The following is a 20,646-nucleotide window of genomic DNA, read 5'->3' on the forward strand; positions in this document are numbered from 1 at the left end:
CCATCAGCTCTCATTAGCAACTCAGATATTTCTCATAAAAAGAAAGAACAAACAGAAATCAATTGGTCAATTTATCTACTTATCGGCAAGTTTTGTTTTGTTTGTTTGTTTTTTAGCACATAGTATAAATATAAAACCAAGTTCTTTTGAATGTAACCCTTATTCATTGCAACCCTGTTAATTGCAATTTTTGATCTATCCCAATAGGCTAGAGAGACTCTTATCTGTAAATTAACTATAAAAAATATTATTGGTGATTAACTTTATAGCAGGAAAGTCTTAACTATATTGTCAGTTTAAATTCTTTATTTGTGAGGAATGGCACCAGTAAAGACAATGCTGGTTTCAAGAGTATTGTAGATACTGATTAAAATAGATTAAAACTGTGTTGCATAGTAACTTTTTTTTTAAGTTAGCATTTTCACTGTGTGCTTGAACCACTTTCTTAAAATATATTCAGCAAGTTATATTGTTTACTAATTTACACAAAATACTGAAATATTTCAGATTATTGTGTTTTCTTTTCTAAAAGTTCTTTTTTTGCTTTTTTTTTTTTTTCCTCTCTTAATGGACAATTTAGAGCTGTGATGTGAATAAGTGGACCAAAAAAATTTTTTTTGGTTTATACACAAATTAAAACTGCCTTTTAGTGTAGTATCAAGGTTAAGTCTCATAAGGAAACATTTGATAGTAGAAGAATTTTTGAAATACTCTCAAGAATTCATGCCACTGTAATCCCACTTTATAAGTTTCTTTTAGAACTATCCCCCTGAGATGATTTATAAAATGGAATTTTTCAGTGCTATAAGTGAACATATGAATGTGTGAAAAAATAAGTACAAACCTGTTTTTGTTGGTATACAATGACTGTCATACCTATGAAATACTTACATACATAGGGATATTCGTTACTGTGTTATTTACTCATTGAATTTCACTGATATTTTGCACTGCAGGAAGTTATTGTAATTACTTTCTCATGATGAATCTGTCTGAGCCATCTCTGGCTTAAACTCCTGCCCACTGCATTCCCTGAACCATTTCCATGAAGAAAATTAGGTGATTAAGAAAGCAGGAGCTACTGTTCAGTTGATTTTTCTCCTTTTGCATATTGACTGTCAGATTATAAATTATTTTTGGAAAAAATGTATAGAAAAATGCATGGAAAAAATGTACAAGATGTAAGGAGAAAAAACAATATTCTGTCTCGTAAGGCTGGGAAGTGTCAAATGAAAACAATCATTTTCTATAACCCTTTATGAAACCTGTATTCTCACTGTGAAGTTACACCTTTGTGGTTGTATGCACTTAGCCTGGGATATATGATGAGGATGTCACTTTGGCAACAAAAATAACATAATTATAGTGACTACTTGTTATGGATTTAGAATATATTAAGCACTTGCAAAATGCTTTTCGTTAATCATCTCATGGTAATCATTTCTGGAAGACTTTCTTACTCTTCCTTTATAGATTCAGAAACCGAGGCTTCTTGAAAGAAATGAGTTGCCTGTGATGAATGGTAGAGTTGGGATTCAAAACCAAGTTTATCTGCTTCCAAAGTCATATTAAATCTTAACCATATGCTATGCCTAGAGAGGCTCATTTCATATAGTAATTACCTGACCTCAAGCAAAGATCAAGGAATAAAACTGGTACTTAGTCAAGCATGGAAGGTGGGAAAGAAAAATCTAGAGCTTATGTACTCCTAAGAAATGTGGGAACAAGTAGGACACTGCAGTCAGCTTTTCTAAGCAGCCAGGGGTATGCAAGAACCAGTCTCACCTCTGTGTCAATTTTGCCTCACAGTTAATTATTTCTGAATCTTTAAATGCATGTTTTAAACAGTAATGTCACTGATATACTAGGCCTTCTAGTTTGTGGAATTGTTTTCATATTTTAATTCACTGGATTTCCCTTACTTGTTTTCTGTTAAATCCATATACATGAAATACTTGAAAGAGAAGTGCATAGTGATCTTATCAAAACACCCAACTTGGCATTTTATGAGTGTGTATCACTGAAGACCAAGTAATTGCAGCCTTCAGGCAGTTTGGGCTGAATAACTTTGTTTCTGTTAAATACAAATCAACATTCCCATTATACATTGTTGAACTAAATATTTTCAATTAAGATTTATTGCTCAGTCTTGGATACATTAAATGCTTAGAGCAGTTTACAAAATGGGATTTTAATTTACTACTTAAAGCCATTTCAGAGTTTAAAATGTTTGTATATTATGAATTTTATCCCTCAAGCCTCATATAAAGCATATTGGCTTGTCAATCAGCATTACCCTTCATGGTTTATTCTTAAGAATCTAGTATAACTACATATTTTATTTTCTTGATGTTTTCTGTTCATTTTAAATGTAATCCCAGGGCTTCCCTGGTGGTGCAGTGGTTAAGAATCTGCCTGCCAAGGCAGGGTAAATGGGTTCGAGCCCTGGTCCGGGAAGATCCCATATGCCGCAGAGCGACTAAGCCCGTGCACCACAACTACTGAGCCTGCGCACCACAAGGAAGAGTAGCCCCCGCTCACCACAACTAGAGAAAGCCCGCACACAGCAACAAAGACCCAACTCAGCCAAAAATAAATAAGTTTTTTTTAAAATAAATAAATTAATGTAATCCCAACCAAAAGTCATTTGTTTACTCAACCTTCAAGTACACCTTCTTGAAACCTACCAAACATTTTTTTTATTGTTTAATCATTCTAACCCTTATATGTGGATTTTTAAATCTATTCATGGATAATATTCATAAACACTGTTTACCATATCAAAAGAACTCAGGGACCTCAATTTTTAAAAATAAGGTTAAATTTCTGGATATGTTTCCTTGCTTGATGTAATACAGTTATATATATACTTATTACTCAGCACAGTTATATTTATTATGTATGAAGTTTAATCAACATATAGAGCTATGCACCCCAAAAGAAATGATAATAATAGGTTACCAAAAAGAATGGAGGAATTAACAAACTGATATTAAAATTACACATTCATATACACACAAATAATTTAAATTTGTTACATTTTTTAATCTGATCATTTACTCATTCAAATGTTATGGAGTGTAAAAAAAAAAGTTATTAAAAAAAAGGTTATGAAGTGCATACTAGGTTCCAGACTCTGAAAATAAAACCTGGGACACATTATCAAAGTCATAGTCCAGTAAAGGAAAAAAACAGAAATATAAACCATTTGATGGGACCTTTAGTAGAGTTACACAACAACAAAAACCAATATTGTTCATGAGTACTGTATCCAGACACCATAAAGATAATGTAAGTAGACACTATAAAAATAGTACAACTAATTCTTGGTGAGAAAGAAAAATAGAGGAATGAGTTGTAACCAAATTGGTGATATTTTGTAACTTCAACTGGACCTTGAAGGAAACATATGCTTTTGTTTTTAAGGTATGACGGAAGAAGGGGCTTTCCTTATTCTTTTTAGTTTTTTTTTTTGAAGATGTTGGGGGTAGGAGTTTATTAATTAATTTATTTATTTTTGCTGTGTTGGGTCTTCATTTCTGTGCGAGGGCTTTCTCTAGTTGTGGCAAGCGGGGGCCACTCTTCATCATGGTGCGCGGGCCTCTCACTATCACGGCCTCTCGTTGCGGAGCACAGGCTCCAGACGCACAGGCTCAGTAGTTGTGGCTCATGGGCCTAGTTGCTCCGCGGCATGTGGGATCTTCCCAGACCAGGGCTCGAACCCGTGTCCCCTGCATTAGCAGGCAGATTCTCAACCGCTGTGCCACCAGGGAAGCCCTCCTTATTCTTAGTAGAAAAAAAAAAAACAGGCTTAAAAGGCACAAAATCATGATATATCTAAAAAAACTGAATTATTCTGCATGTCTGGGGAAAAAAATATCTAATACAAGGGAATATTTAGGATAATATTGACAGGAACTATAATTTTAAAATATTCAAATGACACAATTCAGTGATTTTAAAAATAGTTTGCTCTATTTTACCTATCAAGCTATAAATATAGCTTAGGGAAATTATAAAACTGTAGGCATTAAACCTTTTAAAATGATCTTTTAGAACAAAATACTTCTTAAGAAATAAACTGTCACTGACTCTGTTTTTCCTCTAATTTTGCATGTTATTTTCACAAGGCACATAATTCTAAGAGCTTGAACTATAAGATACATTGTTCCAAGTAAGAGCTTGGGACATTAAGAGCTTGAAATATAAATTGTCCCAAGTAAAATGATTTATGTGAGGGAGAATGGAGGAGATGCTGAAATCCTAACTTGATACAATAAGTAATAAGGAACTAATTAACTTAGGTCTGTAACTGTGTGTCATCAGTGACTTTTTTTGTTTTAATTCATTTATTTATTTATCTTTGGCTATGTTGGGTCTTTGTTGCTGAGCACAGGTTTTCTCTAGTTGCGGCGAGTGGAGGCTATTCTTTTTTGTGGTGCACGGGCTTCTCATTGCAGTGGCTTCTCTTGTTGCAGAGCACAGGCTCTAGGCACGCAGGCTTTGGTAGTTGTGGTGTGTGGGCCCCGTAGTTGTGGCTCGCAGGCTGTAGAGTGCAGGCTCAGTAGTTGTGGCGCACAGGCTTAGTTGCTCTGCGGCATGTGGGATCTTCCCGGACCAGGGCTCGAACCCATGTCCCCTGCATTGGCAGGCAGATTCTTAATCACTGCACCACCAGGGACGCCCCATCAGTGACTTCTTAAAGCGGAGTGAATTGAGAGGATTATTTCAAGGAATCCTTTAGATCAAGTTAAGATGAGGGCGATATAGATACTTGGAGTAGAAGAAAAAAACCAAAAAAGTATTTCCTCTATCCTAGGTTCTCTGGCTAGGGCCCTGGAAATTAGACTGACAACAGACAAATTAAAAAGAGGAAAACAGAGTTTATTAACTCTCATAGCACACATACATGTGAGAGAAACTCATTGAAGAGTAACTCAAAGGAGTGGTTAGAACTTGTGCTTATATAGCATCTTACCAAAGAACAATACATTTGTAGAGAAATAAAAAGATAAAGGAAAAAGGTTTTAAACTTTCAAGGAAGGCGTACTATGAGAAGGTAAATATATGAGGAAAACTAAGGAAAGATAAGGGTCATTTCGGTAACTTTTGTTACATAGATTCCTCTCAGTGCTGTCTCTGGGCTGGTAAATCTAGACCTGTCTCTGGTGATTAAGAGGCTAAGCCCGCTTTCAGCAAAAAGGGAGGGCAGAGAGCTTTGATTTTTGGTGTCTGTTGTTTCTTAATTATCTTCAGGACAAAATAATCTTTAAACCAAAGAGGTCTATTTTGGAGTGGCATATTCTGATGCCCTACATTCTCAACTTTTTGTTGAATAATATTTTTGAATTGAAATTTTTATTGAGGTAATCTTAGATTCACGTGCAGTTATAAAAAATAATGCAGAGGGGTTCCGTGTATACTTTATCTAATTTTCCCCAATTGGAATATTATGTAAAACTACAGTAAAATATTACAACTCAGATATTGACCTTAATACAATCCACCAATCTTATTCAGATTATGTATTATTAGTATTCATTTGTGTGTTTGTATATTTAGATCTGTACAATTTTATAACATGTATAGGTTGCTGTATCCAATATCAGAGTCAAAATACTGAATAAACTGAATTGAGTTCTGTGGATAAGTGGATGGGAAAAAAGAAAAGCAAAATAAGATAATGAATAATTCCAATATCACAACAATCCTTCTTGATACCCTTTTATAACCACACCTACCCCCTCCTCCCCCTTTTTTTCCTCCCCACACTATCTTCCATTTCTAAAATTTTGTCATTTTATTTATTTATTTTGCGGTGTACGCGGGCCTCTCACTGTTGTGGCCTCTCCCGTTGCGGAGCACAGGCTCCGGACGCGCAGGCTCAGCGGCCATGGCTCACGGGCCCAGCCGCTCCGCGGCATGCGGGATATTCCCAGACCGGGGCACGAAACCCGTGTCCCCTGCATCGGCAGGCGGACTCTCAACCCCTGTGCCACCAGGGAAGCCCTAAAATTTTGTCATTTTAAAATGTTATATAAGTGGAATCATACAGTATGTAAGCTTTTGGGTTGACTTTTTCCACTTAGCATTTATCCTTGTAGAGTCATCAAAATTGTTTCATGTGTCAATAGTTTGTTATTGTTGTTTTTTTCTTTCCTTTTTAATGCTGAGTAGTATGCCATGGTATGTACATATCATAGTTTACCTAAACATTCTCCTGTTGAAGGAAATGGGATGATTCCAGTTTCTGACTGAAGCCAAATCCGTCCTCTATACACCGACACTGAATTAAATCTCGGAGACAGTGTTTTGGGTGAAGTAGAAAAGAATAGCTTTATTACTTTGCCAGACAAAGGGGGCCACAGCAGGCTAATGCCCTCAAAACTGTGTGTCTCCACCTTGTGGGGGGTGGGGGGGGGACTCGTGGTGTGAGGAGTCTTATAGTCCTGGGTCAGGGTTGCTGATTAAGATCAGGGGACGGTAAGCGCAGGGCCCGCATTCCTTCAATTCAGACCTTCTCTGGAATGAAGAATGCTTGTCAAGCAGGTAACGTCTTCCATTTGGGGGCTTTAGTTCTGAGAAGAGCTCAAAGATAATGTTATGTATATCCCTTGAGGGGGAACCAGGACACTGCCCCTAGACTGTACTATTGTCTCTTGACTGCTCCTCCCTTATCTCCACATCCCCTCCCTTCCCTGATTAGCAGCTGTTTGAACCTGCCCTTTGGAACTCAGGGAAGGGGACACAGAAAGGCTTTTGTACCCAGGAGGCCCATAGGGTCCTGCTCCATTTCATGACTACAACAAATAAAGCTGTTATAAACATTCATGTACAAGTTTTTGTGTGAACATCCATTTTCATTTCTCTGGGATAAATTCCCAGGAGTGCAATTAGTGGGACCTATGGTAACAATATGCTTAATTTCATAAGAAACTGCCCAGTTCTTTTCCAGAGTGGCTGTACCATTTTACGTTCCAACCAGCAATGTGTCAGTGATATAGTTTTTTCCTGCGTCTTTGCCAGCATTTATTTTTGTCACTAGCTTTATTGTAGTCATTTTTGTAAGTGTGTAGTGATACTCATTGTCATTTTAGTTTGCATTTTCCTGTGACGTTAAACATCTTTTTCATGTACTTACTTGCCGTATGTATATCTTCTGTGAGATTTCTGTTCATTCATTTTCCCCATTTTCTAATTCTATTTTTTTTAAACTATTGAGTTTTGAGAGTTCTTTTCAAGATCCTAGTCTTTTGATGGATATGTGGATTGCAAATACTTTGTCTCAGGCTGAAGCATATTTCTGATTGGCTTTCATAGAACAGATGTTTCTAATTTTGATGTATCTGTATAATTGAGAAAATACTGTATTAAAAATTAAGTGCACAATCTGAGTATTTCTCATTAAATTATCTCAAAATTATCATTTGTAGGGATTACCAGAGAAATGGTTGTAAATTTTAAAAACAGGATTTTAGCTTGAAAGGGAAATACAAAAACCTATACTACTAATAAATAGGTAAAATGTATTAAGTACATCTATGTACCAGACACTAGGATATGAGGCTCTTTTATAACCTTCTTATTATTACAGCCTCACAATGGTGAAGTTGAGTGTGTAGCCACAAAGGCTACCTAGCCTTCTGTCAGATCAACCCAGAGACGCTTAGACAAAGTGATTGGAGGGTGGCCGTTTATATTTGTGTTCACTTTAGAGAGAATCCAGGGACACAAACAGTAATTTGGGCTTCCTCAGGATATTTATTCTTTTTTTTCTTTTAATAGATCTTTATTGGAGTATAATCGCTTCACAATACTGTGTTAGTTTCTGTTGTACAACAAAGTGAATCAGCCATATGCATACATATGTATGCATACATACATAGGGAGCCTCCCTCCCACCCTCCCTATCCCACCTCTCTAGGTCATCTCAAAACACCGAGCTGATCTCCCTGTGCTATGCTGCTGCTTCCCACTAGCTATCTATTTTACATTTGGTAGTGTGTATATGTTGATGCTACTCTCACTTCGCCCCAGCTTCCCCTTCCCTGACACCATAAAGCATAAACAAGACGAAAAGACAACGCTTAGAATGGGAGAAAATATTTGCAAAGGAAACAATGGACAAAGGATGAATCTGCAAAATATACAAACAGCTCATGGAGTTCAATATCAAAAAAACAAGCAATTCAATTAAAAAACTGGCAGAAGACCTAAATAGACATATCACCAGAGAAGACATACAGATGTCCAAGAGGCACATGAAAAGATGTTCAACATCACTAATTATTAAAGAAATGCAAATCAAAACTGCAATGAGGTATCACTTCACACCAGTCAGGATATTTATTCTTTATCTTACAAAATCTAAGTATTCTCAGAAGGGATAAAGCATTTCTTGAGATAGCCTAATTGTGAGTAGGCAATTAATCCTATTCTACTTCTCCATGGAATAACAATGCTCCTTTGAAGCTAAAAGTTCAATGTTTCAGAGAAAGTGCTGCCCCAGGAATAATCATGCCTGTTTTGGTGTACTATGAAAAGATCTCCATTTTGGAATATCCAGAACATTATAATTATTCTACGAGTATAGTAGGGCATACAACTTTACAATATTTTCCCATTTTTTGTGTTTTCAATAGCCAGTTTCTACAACTTTCACAATTCCAGAAGCAGAAGTTGTGTTCCATTGTCTGAAGATAACACTACAAAGAAAATATTTAGAAGATTTCAATGTTATTTATACGCGTCTAGAGGCCTTGAAGTTAATCATCTACATTTAAATATCCATAGTATGTTTTTTTCCCTATCTACATCTTTAGTATTCCTCTGTCTCCAGAGATCTCATCATGACCTACTTTCCAGCAAAATTTAAAAGGCCTCATTGAACCTTTTAAAAATTCAAATTTAAAAGATTATAAAAATATGCAGTGTTTAAAAGAAATTTCTTAAATTTTGTATTCCAAAATGACCTGGAGAGAGTTCTTCAAGATACTGATGCCTGGGACCAACATAAACCAATTAAATTAGAATTTCTGTGATTGGGATCGGTATTTTTAATAGCTTTCCAGATAGTTATAATGCACTGCTAGGGGTGAAAATTTTGAAATTAAATTTGACAAGTGATGGCAAAAATTAGATAATTACTATCCCTAGAAAGCCTCAATTAAAAAAATTTTTTCTATATATTTGCATTTTTGTTTTAATTCCACATTGCATGGTATATTGATTTTATTTTGAGTGATATAAAAAAGAAAAGAAATGAGACACATAGAAATGAACTTTCCAGTCTTAATTGTAACAACACTTAAAACTTAATGGACTTAATTTTTTTTAGTGATATATGGAAAATATAGTTAGATTATTATTTTCAAAAATGTGTAGTTGTTTCTTATATCAGTGTATGGAATGTTCCTACTATGAGAGCAGTGATATAATTTTCGCAAGTTACATTGTCTAAATTAAAAAATAAGCTGGTTTAAATCAAAATGTTCAAATAAAATAATATATTAAGTGAAATCTTTGGTTTAAAATAACGAATGTTAGAATCAAAGCAGATGGATTACCTCTGCATTTTTATAATAATAGAAAAGATAGGTAAAAAGGTAGGTTTTTCTTTTCATAAAGGTTTTTCAGTTTAGATGATGACTTTTCTTCCATTGATATACCTATTATATTATTTAATCTCAATTTTCTCTTTTGATTACCAGATCCAGATGATTTTAAAAATAAATATGTCTGGCAGAAATGACTCTATATTACTAATGGCATATTCTTCAGACAGACCTTACTGTCCTTTTGAAGATATTTTAATCTTAGTTACCCATTCTGAGGATCTTCTAGTACAGACATAATTATATTTCTCTGCACAGGTTCCAGGACAGTTTTATGGACATGCTTATATTTGATCTGTTTTCTCATGGCTCTTGACTTAGTATGCTAAAATCATTGAGTAGCTTCAATTACATCAAAACCACTATTAGTTTACTGCTTAGTGATTTATCTTTTGAAATTATTCCAATAGATGGATACCAATTAATTCTTCAATGTTATTAAAACCTAAGCATAATAACAAAGTTTAAAAATCTTATGTAAAACATTTATATTAATGAAGTTTAAAAATATGTACTTCTAAACATGCTCATCTATGAATTTAAAATGTACATCATCAGTTTCTTGAATTCATAATAGGATTATTAAAATATTTCAGTTCTCTTGTATACACCTGGAAATAAACACGCTCAAGGGCATTCTGGGGTTAAGCTAATATATCTGACAGGAGAGAAGGTATATGTAGGTGGCTAGGTGACATATCACATACATATATAGATTAAAATAGGAACTTTAATTTTTTTTCCTGTAAACCTTAAAACTATTAATCCTAAACTATTTTGTATTAACATTGATATAAAAAATATAAGCCATACCAAGTAGCTCTATTGAATCATTGCCTTTCCTCCCTATTTTCATAATACATGGACATTAGTACAGTAGAAAAATTCTGTCGTGGGGATAATTCAACTTTACTAGGCAGAACTCCTTGAAGACAACTTATAATTTTCATAGTGGAGTTAGTTAAATACCCCATGCCTTCATTCAGTGTTTATAAATTTTCTTCTCTGCTCTAAGCATCATGCTCAGCGCTGAAGGTGAAAAGCTCACAATGACAACAGCTTCTTTCCTCTCAGCACGCACAGTCCAGGGACAAAGATGTTCAGTAGTAAAAACTGGGGAGCTCTGCCCCAAACTCTGCAACTTCTCTGCTCTGTATAACTGATTTACAAAACCTAAGTTCGGGTCTAGAAACTGCAGTTTTAGGTAGATGAGAAAATTCTGATATTGTGGGTTAATCTGGAGTTGAACGTATTCAATATGTACCCTCTCCTTACAAAAAGGAGTTGAAGAAACTTAAACAAACACATTCCCTAAGATGGAACAGATAAGAATATTGATTTTAAAAATCAAGGTGAAGGAAAATAATCGATTATCCTGTTGAAGCCAGAAGTGAAGTTTATGGTATAAATGCAATTCCTTTACAATTGCCAGAGATGGGTCACAAATCTGACTCTTCAGTTTCTTTGCAGTCAAAGCAAAGAGAGAAATATGATCAGTTACAATTTTATATTTTCCGCATAAAGCTTTTTCTGGCACCGAGTCCTGAAAGAGATTTCTCCCATGGGTCCTTATATAAAGAGGTCACACTGTGATATATTATTTCAGACACTATATCCTGGCAAGTATAACAGTGGGTTTCCTATGGCTACTTCTTATACCATCTTTCATTTAAACCAAGGGCACAATGCCAAAGTTCAATTCAGCAAGAGATTCCAAGAGGGAGAAAAACTTAGCAAGCTAAAAATGCAGATAACTCTCTGATGGTTCAGCTTGACTGAGAGGTAAAGTTTGGAATACACAAGGAGATAGGTAACTTTTCTTAAAGGGAATTTTTCATAAATGTATTCATTAATTTGATACTTGCTGAAAATTTGGCAGTAGAAAGTTTGGGGTTATATTTTGTACCATAAATCTATAGTAAAGATATGCTTCATTGCTGTTTAAAGATGGAATTACGTGCTTTAGATGGTCAACTAAGTAGAAGGTAAAATAAACCACTTCTGAAAATTAAGCTGTCTAAACCAGAATTTATTAATACCAGAAAAGATAGATGGAGGTGGCTTAGGAAGTACCTGTAGAATAACCAAACTCTCTCTCATAAAAAAATGGAATGATGGGGCTTCCCTGGTGGCGCAGTGGTTGAGAGTCCGCCTGCCAATGCAGGGGACACGGGCTCATTCCCCGGTCCGGGAGGATCCCACATGCCACGGAGCGGCTGGGCCCATGAGCCATGGCCGCTGAGCCTGTGCGTCCGGAGCCTGTGCTCCACAACGGGAGAGACCACAGCAGTGAGAGGCCCGCGTGCCGCAAAAAAAAAAAAAAGAATGATGAATGATTTTCACCATGAAAGTATTATATCATAGAATATGGCTGTGATAGTTTTTATTTGATTATTTTTTTATAGTAATTAAAGCCAATTACCCACAGTGGTTATCAAAAAAAAAATCTGAAAATTTTATCCCTGCAGTGTCTAATTTTATGCATTGTGATTTTTCTGGTGAATCTCCCAGACTTTTGTTAAGAAAACATACCAATAAGTCAGTAAATAGCTGGTATATTGTATAGGCTTGTTTTATTATTGCTACTTGCTGAAAACTGGTCCACTCTCTGGATTGGGACTAACTGTAGTTGAGAATATTTTGGATATGGTATCACTTTCTCAATGTACTTGAACTCGTACGATTCTCTCCAATTGTCTTCCTTCTTTCTTTCTTCCTTCTTCCTTTCTTCTTTCTTTCCTTTTCTTCATCTTGGTTTTTTTTTTTTTTTTTTTTAATAGGGAAGGGACTTTTTTGTAGTTTGTTCACTACATTTTGTGAGGGAGATCCCAGAAACACTTTATTTATTGTATGCCTGAGGATGTGCCCACATGTGCTTTTTCGTTAAGTAGTTGTGGGTCACAGAAGACCAACATGGAGCCACAGTGTTACTGTTACAATGTAGATCATAAGCCTACTGAGAATGCCTGTAATTAATTAGATGTATACCCTTGGCAATCAAAATTTACGTGTCCTGATACCTTTGAAAACCATGAACACCCCTATAATGTATGTAATTGTTCATAAACTACAAAAAGCTAACTTACAGTGACACACTGTGCCATGTAGGGACAATGGTCTTAAGCCATTGGCTTGGTTCACTTGCTGTATGGTTTGTTTCTCAATGGCGTCTCCTATATGAGCCCAATTCACTGCCATGCTTCAGTGAAATTACTAATTGTTGAAATTCTCCTACCTTTGGATTTACTTGAAAACTACTGAAAACACCAATTTAAATCTATAACTTTCTAAAGTAACTTTTACTAAAAGTAAAGGAGAAATTATAAATATCATTAATAAGTATCCCAAATGAGTTTTACACATTAAAACTTTCTGAGGCAAAGCAGCGTAATGAAGAGGGCAGACACTCAGTTTAGAAACAGAAACTTTCTTAAAATTTCCGGAATGTCCACTTACTAGCTATGGCCTCAAATAGATTTCTTAACTATTCTAGGTATTATTTTCCTTATCTGTAAAATGGAACAGTCATTCCTCTTAATGTCATAAAATCGTTATGATAAGAGAGCTAACCACCGTGTCTCTAAAAGTATATTATTTGACGGATAGTTAAAACAGTGTGTGTATATCTCCCTGTTAGCCAGATCTTATTTTTAAAGACAAAAATCTGAGCCTGAAACTGATTTTTTTCCCTCAAACCCCAGTGCTAGGTGAATATTATAATTTAAGTGGCTACCGTTATGTTTAAATTGTATAATTTAATTACAGGACTATCAATAGACTATGTGGAAAACAAACTTTATTGGATCAGTTCGGGAAATGGAACCATAAACAGATGCAACCTGGATGGTGGTAATTTAGAAGTAATAGAGTCAATGAAAGAAGAATTGACAAAAGCTACAGCCCTAACCATCATGGGTAAGTACAGTGATACTATAGCTAGGATGCTTGTATTGATTGGGGTTGATTAATTGTGACCTGTTAAAGCTTAGAAAAGACTGCTCCATTAACACCAGAAGCACATTCAAATTGCACATCTCTAAGGGAGTTTTTCTTTTCTTTTTCTTTTTTTAACCTTAGCAAACAAACTTAAAAGATTATCCAGATCAGTGACTTAGTGCTATTAGCAATAATAACTTCACTGTTATTGATTCTTGGGGTATTACTATTCTTGGTATTATTTTACGATCATTTTCTGTGTTCTACTATAGTGTTCTAAAGTGCAAGGACCTTGTGTATTTGTCACAATAAGGTAAAATATTATCTCTGCTTATAAAGGATAGATTGATCTACACAGACAGTTGAAGAAACAAGGCCACAGTGTCATTGACCAATGATTTAAATTATTCTTCCACAAAAATTCTTTATATGTACACACAAACACACACACACACACACACACACACACACACACACAGATTATACCTGACTAGTGGTTATTTTAGAATAGGATTTATTTACAATTGTCTCATAAGTCAATAAGAAAATAAGGTTATTTTGTATTACCCAGCTTTACCAAATTAACAAGAAAATTTTGTTGCATGTGTATTTTTACATTTTTTAAATCACCTGAGTAAAAACAGCAGAGCTTAAATTCTGAAAGTGGTTTGGTAAACTGCAACAATCCCCAGTCAACACCAACACTACGTTTTCAAAAATTGAATTCCAGCATACTTCGTGAAATCAACCCAAACTAGCGAATAATATAGCCAAGGAACCCAGTAAGTTAGAGGAAGCGTGATAAAAATATGTCATAACATTTCAAGAGATGTCATTGACTTTTAGTGGATATATACACACATATATATATATATCACAAACTTTATATACTGTAAAAATCATTGCCTCATAGAAAAATGTAGGCTTTATAAAAATTTATTTCTGCTAACATGATTGCTACCAACCCTGCTATGAGTAGGAAATGAGTACTAAACTTACAGAACTCAATGCTATGAGCAAAATCTCAGAAAATGGAGTAGTCCATTTTAGCAAAAAAATAAAGTAAGTTAGTTTTGTTTCCTAATAAAATAGAAGAGACAAAGCATGGATGAAATCATTAAGCATATATTGGATCAGAGCTGTGAATCTTATTTGACATCAGTGCCGTATGGGAACCGATCTTGAGTAAATTAAAATTCTTTTAACAAGTGAATGGTTATGTATCTGTACTTCTCCCTGCCACCATAATTTGATTAACACTGAAAGATAAAAAATAAAGAAATCTATTAATACCTCTACTGTCAATACATTAACTGGACACATCAAAATATATCTGCAGTTTGAAGGCTTAAAGTGTAAAGGGCATCACCAAAGAGAAGCAGGAGAGCAACTTCTACTTTCTGAAGTTCCCTAGCTGGTCTCTGAATTTGTCCTTCTGTTCAGATTCCCCCTTCTTTCAGAACCTCTCTACTCTTTCTCTTTGGGGATGGTATAAAGTGTGATGAGGACCTGCTTCCTGCTGAGGCTGAATAGTATAGTCATATAAAAAAGACAATAAAAAAAGGAGAACCTTACCACTATCCAGGGGATTACTGATGATTACAGCTATAAATGTTTAAGAAGAAAGTTGCCTACAGTGATACTGAAATTGCACATCCAGGAACAAAGAAATAATTGTAATATGAAATGACCAGTTATATACCAGCTTCTCAGACTACCTAGGTGATGGATGATAAGTAACTGAAAGTTTGTGTTTCACTAAAATTTAGGAGTGGTTTTCCTAAAATTGAGTTAATAATCTCTTTGGACGCATTTCACAATTTTTTAAACTTAAAATATTATAATTTGTAACTCTCTGGGGGCTCCCAGTTTTACTTGGAATAGTATATACAGAATAAACTGAAAGGAGCTTTGAAATATTAAAATTAGGTAAAGCAATAGGTATTTGGTAATACCTAGATTAAAATAAAGCGATTATTTGATGATTCAACCAAGTCCAAGACCCAAAGACCAAGATTGCTACATCTAAGTTTCACAAACCTTATGATACTTCTTTCAAGAGGTAGAGTTTAACTTCCCTCCCTTTGAGTGCAGGCTGGACTTAGTGACTCACTTCTAATGAATAAAATAAGGCAAATGTGACGGCGTTTGACTTTGGAGATGAGGTCATAAAAGGCATGAGCCTTCCTCCTTGCCCTCTCTCTCTTGGGTCCCTCACTCCGGGCAAAGCCAGGTGACAAGTTATGAGGTCCCACAAGCAGCCCAGTGGAGAAGTCCACACAGCAAGGAACTGAGACCTCTAGTCAATAGCCGTATGAGTGAGCCATCTTGAAAGCAGAGCCTCCAGCCCAGTCAAGATTTCAGTTGACTCAGCCAAAGCCAATGCATTACAGCAACCTCAAGAGAGACTCCAAACCGGCACCACCCACATAGTGGCTCCCAGATTCCTGATCCATAGAAACTATGTGAGACAATAAATGTTTATTGTTTTAAGATACTGAATTTTGGGGTTAATTTGTTATACAGCAATAGATAACTAATTCATGTAATTCCATCTATAGAACTCATTCATTTACGAATAGATTCACAAATTCAAATACTTATTTAATAGAGTGAGGCAAGTTATAAATAGTAAAGTGTGTCAGGTGTGATAAAAGCCAATGGCTCAACATGATAGTAAGTAGCAACTGAGTCTAGACTTCAGTATCTAGACTTACTTGAGGGTGGCAGAAAGTATGATAAAACCGGAGAGAGCTAATGGTCCACTTGAGGTAGAACACCTCTCATCTCCACTTATTTTTTACCATAAGGAACATTAACAGGTTGTGCCAGACATTTCATTTTTCATGAGAAGCAAGAAATCTAGATTTGTTGTTGTTGTTGTTGTTGTTGTTGTTGTTTAAATCTCGAAATTTAAAAATGTTACCAAATTATCACATTACAAAAATACCATGCAGGCCAACATAGTGCACATATAGGCTAACTGTGAAGGCTAACACTCTACAAACCAAGAAAACTAACGAATAACAAAAACACAACCACGACAATCATCTGTGTGCTTGATTCATCCCAGTGGCACCACCTAGTTACCACCTCTGGTTCAGTCATCTTTTATGCTGGTGATGTTGAATTGTAGAGTGAAAAGGATGGAGCTAAGGCAGCTAATGCCCAGTTGTACCTTTGGAGGGGACTTGGTGGAAAAAAATAATAATAATCTGGGAGAGCTGGCATAACCTACAGAGGTGAGCAGGACATATGATTTCTCACCAAGCTTTTGTGGTCTTGTTTGACCAGACCTTGTATTCTGCCTGAGGTATATACAAATGAAGAACATACGAATGTGAGGTCAACTTCTTATTTGAGTTCAGTTGTTGACAAGGAAATGTAACTTCTAAATGTAGAGCTTGCACCGTAACAGCAGTGGATACTCAATTCCATTCATTCTTTCAATGTATATTCACTAGTGCCTACCATATGCCAGGCATTGCTATATATGGTGGTGAGAATCCTAACTTCATCAAATTTGCAGAAAAGCAAGGAAGACAGACACTAAGGAGGATGGAAAATGCATAGAATTATAGGTAACTGTTAAGGAACAAAAAAAGAGAAAAAAAGGACAAAGCAGGGAAAAGAGATAAAAAAGTATATAGAAAGATATAAAAAGGAAAAAAAGTATATAAAATTTTAGGTTTTAGGTTGAATGGCCCAGAAGAGTGAAAGAATGTGAACCAACAAAAACTATTTTAGTTGTTCATTTGGTTTTCAGTTGTGTTATTAAATGCTCTGTTTTAAAAAATATTTTTAAAGTAATTTAATTATATCAAAATAAACCTTCACAGGTGATTCTGATAATTTACCAGGTTAGACATCTTTTAAGTTGACCATGGTTCAAATACAGTATTGTCTGTGATTCACCTTTTCTCCAGTGAGTCACTTGGTCAGAAGTGATTTATACATCATGTACAATGGCTGTTTGATGAGGACTCTTAACACCGTTTACTCTGGACTGAATGTTTGCGTTTCCCCAGATTCATATGTTGGAGCCCTAATGTGATGGTATTAGGAGGCGGGGCCTTTGGGAGGTAATTAGGTCATGACATTCAAGCTTCCATAATGGGATTAGTGTCCTTCTAAGAAGTGACCAGAGAGCTTGCCTCTCTGGGGTGTGAGATTACAGCAAGTGCTGACATCCTGATCTTGGACTCCAGTCTCCAGAGCTGTGAGAAATAAATTCCTGTTGTTTAAGTCACTTAGTCTATGGTATTTCTGTTAGAGCAACCCAAACTAACTAAAATACCATTCCAGTTAGCTGATATAAGCTGACTAGCCTATAAACTTTGAACATCAAATTCTTCCCCATTTTAAAGAATGACCTTGTCAATTTTCTTTTCCCAAATGTCAGAGCTAACAAATAAAATAGTTGCTGCTTTCAAACACAATAGCTGGTAGCTCTAAAATTATATCTACTACTTATTTTTCTTAGATAATTTTTCTCAGTATTTAGCAGTTCTTTTTAAATCATTTTCTTTTATAAATATATTTCAGTTTCATGATATAATAAGGTTACTCTAAAACATTTTCTTACTTGATGTCCAAGAGGTTTGTGTTATAAAATAGTGTATAGTCAACTATGTTATATTTAACTATTGATTACCTAGTTTTCAGATAAAGAACTTTTTTGTTTGTTTCTATTCACCTTTTCCTCATAACATTTGGCATTTTCCTCGTCATTAATGTCTGCAGGAGACAGTGAGGTAATCGCAAATTAATAAAGTTGCTCTTCACTGCCTTTAAGAGGAGAAGGAGGTTAAAACTATTGACTAAAATTAGTGTTTGTGGGTTATTTATGGATTATATTTAACATACTGTTCCTTTTCACTGTCAGCATATGCAGTTTGAGAGCAGACTGCATATATTGTATCCACATTGAAGAGAAAGTTAGAAAAATGAAGGAAAATACACAAATAAAGCAAATGTACTGGCAGAAATAGGCTGAATAATTTTTAGAGAGAATTAAGATGGAATTTGGGAAATAGCAGGATGGTAACTTAGCTGTATTTTGTACTTTTAGGGTGAGGAAGGGAAGACCTGGGGCAAACGGACCACAGATTTAAAATAAAAATGAGGATATAGATTATTCAATTATAGAATATAAATTATTCAAGCAAACTTGAAGAAATATGCATATCTGTATGGCAATTGTGGATTTAGTGGTCAGCATCTTATTCAATCATAGGTGACCTTCATACAGTCCATTAAAACGTGTCATGTAGTAATTTGTCAAGTTTTACTAGGGCAGGAGTCTGAGTCCTGGGCACTACAAGGGGTATGGGTTTGAATTTAAACCTCCACCCCACGCTCACACCTCATGAGCTTTTTTTTCATTAGCTCATATATTACTCCATTGTATATACAGTATTCCCATTGAGATTCAAGTATACATCTACTCTTTTTGTTTCATTTTGTGGTAAATATGATCTTTGGAAATTTTTCTTACCATAGTACTTGTAAATGGGAATTCTGAAGTTAACATGGCAGGTTCTTCTTGAATGTCAAGGGGTATATATATTAGTAGCCTTCTTTATGTGATTAAATCATAGACTTTTATAATTAAATGTAACCTTAGAGATCTTTAAAGTTATTTTGTCAGTTGAGGAAGTGTACTTCAGATTCCTGTTCCTACTATTCACTAACCAGCTGTGGCTATGGGACAACTACTGAACTCTATGCCTTAATTTTCTACTCTGCAAAAACATGAGCTTTGACCATATGAGCTACAAAGTTTTAAAAACTTGTATGATTTTGTCACTAATGGGTTGATCCAGAGTGCAGGAAATTGTTTAAAATAAACTATTATCTAAGTTGAAGTAATACAGCAGAAGCAATAAAGACTGGCTAAAAATAAAATTTATGTGTGAAGTTATGTTAATCAGAGTTCATAGTAATCTGTTTTAGAAGTTGGGCAAAGTTATTGTTTTGACTTTTAGTTGAGAATTTGGTGGATGTTTACAACATAGGATTGCTTAAATTAATTGTTTTAGAATGGGTTTGTACTTTTTATAAATATCTAAGTAACTACAACACTCATCTGATCTTAGAATCACTTGCAAAAATTGGCAAACTTCTCTTTAAAATAAAAGGAGCTTTGAATCACAGGTAAAGGCAAAAACAAACAAAAAAACCCCTACACATTTTCTATGAATACCTAAGCCCTCTCAGTTGACTTTTTCTGTGTTACCAATCACAGTTTAAATATATTATACTATTGATCTGTTTCAAGTAGCAATTTGCCAGAATAGGCTTAAAATGTAAATATTAGAAGGATATTGAACTTTGGCTACAGTTAGGATCGATCAAGGAGGAGAAAAAGGCATATTCTATGTGCATTTTCAGTCTCTTATCAGAAACAAACTCAGCCCTGTAACGAGTAAAAAGTTGTCTTCTCTTGATTTGGTTATGAACACTTTTATTTTAAGTCAGTGTTAACAAAATAATCATTTCCCTTTAGGGAGCCCTTGAAAGGCTTTACCAAATGTACTCCTTAGGGACATTTGTTCATACTTTTCATAGGTTCACTTCACAAAATTGAAGTCATCATGATAGATGCTGTGAACATTCTCAGCACATGGATAGTTTGCCATGGAAAACCAAGGCTGTCAGATTAAAATGCTTCCAGAACTGTCTGAATATCAGAGAAGGTCATTTTTATTTGCTTGAGAATGAATACAGTGTTAATATTGTTGCGGATGAAATGTTTTGAGTGTTCCCACTGGAGTTTCTACAGCAAAGCACAATCATCTAATCCCTTTGCTGACCGAAAAAAAACTCTAAGCTTAATGGCAAAAAAATTAGTCTTTACCTACACTAACACTTAAGCTCGCTCCACTAATTTCTGAATGATATACTTTATCATTTGTATCTGTATTCTTTCAGCAAATTATTTGGTGTAATGACATTTAGAATTTATTAAAACGTATCTAGCACTTAATTTACATACTTGTATATTTCCTCAAATAATATACTTTATAAATAATAATAGAAATATGAAAAGTGTGTATACAATAAACAACCCAGTAAAACTGGCATGCAGAAATCA

General features: G+C 35.0%; 1 protein-coding gene across 1 annotated transcript in view; it reads left to right on the plus strand.

The window, feature by feature from the left end:
* Positions 1 to 20,646, plus strand: part of LRP1B (LDL receptor related protein 1B) — a 1,432,692-nt gene that overhangs the window by 858,241 nt on the left and 553,805 nt on the right. Inside the window, exon 32 of the mRNA XM_073806959.1 lies at positions 13,380 to 13,529. Within this exon, the coding sequence (XP_073663060.1) occupies positions 13,380 to 13,529 (150 nt within the window). The remainder of the gene's footprint in view (positions 1 to 13,379; positions 13,530 to 20,646) is intronic.

Source organism: Tursiops truncatus, chromosome 7, assembly GCF_011762595.2.
Source record: "Tursiops truncatus isolate mTurTru1 chromosome 7, mTurTru1.mat.Y, whole genome shotgun sequence".
Classification (NCBI taxonomy): domain Eukaryota; kingdom Metazoa; phylum Chordata; class Mammalia; order Artiodactyla; family Delphinidae; genus Tursiops; species Tursiops truncatus.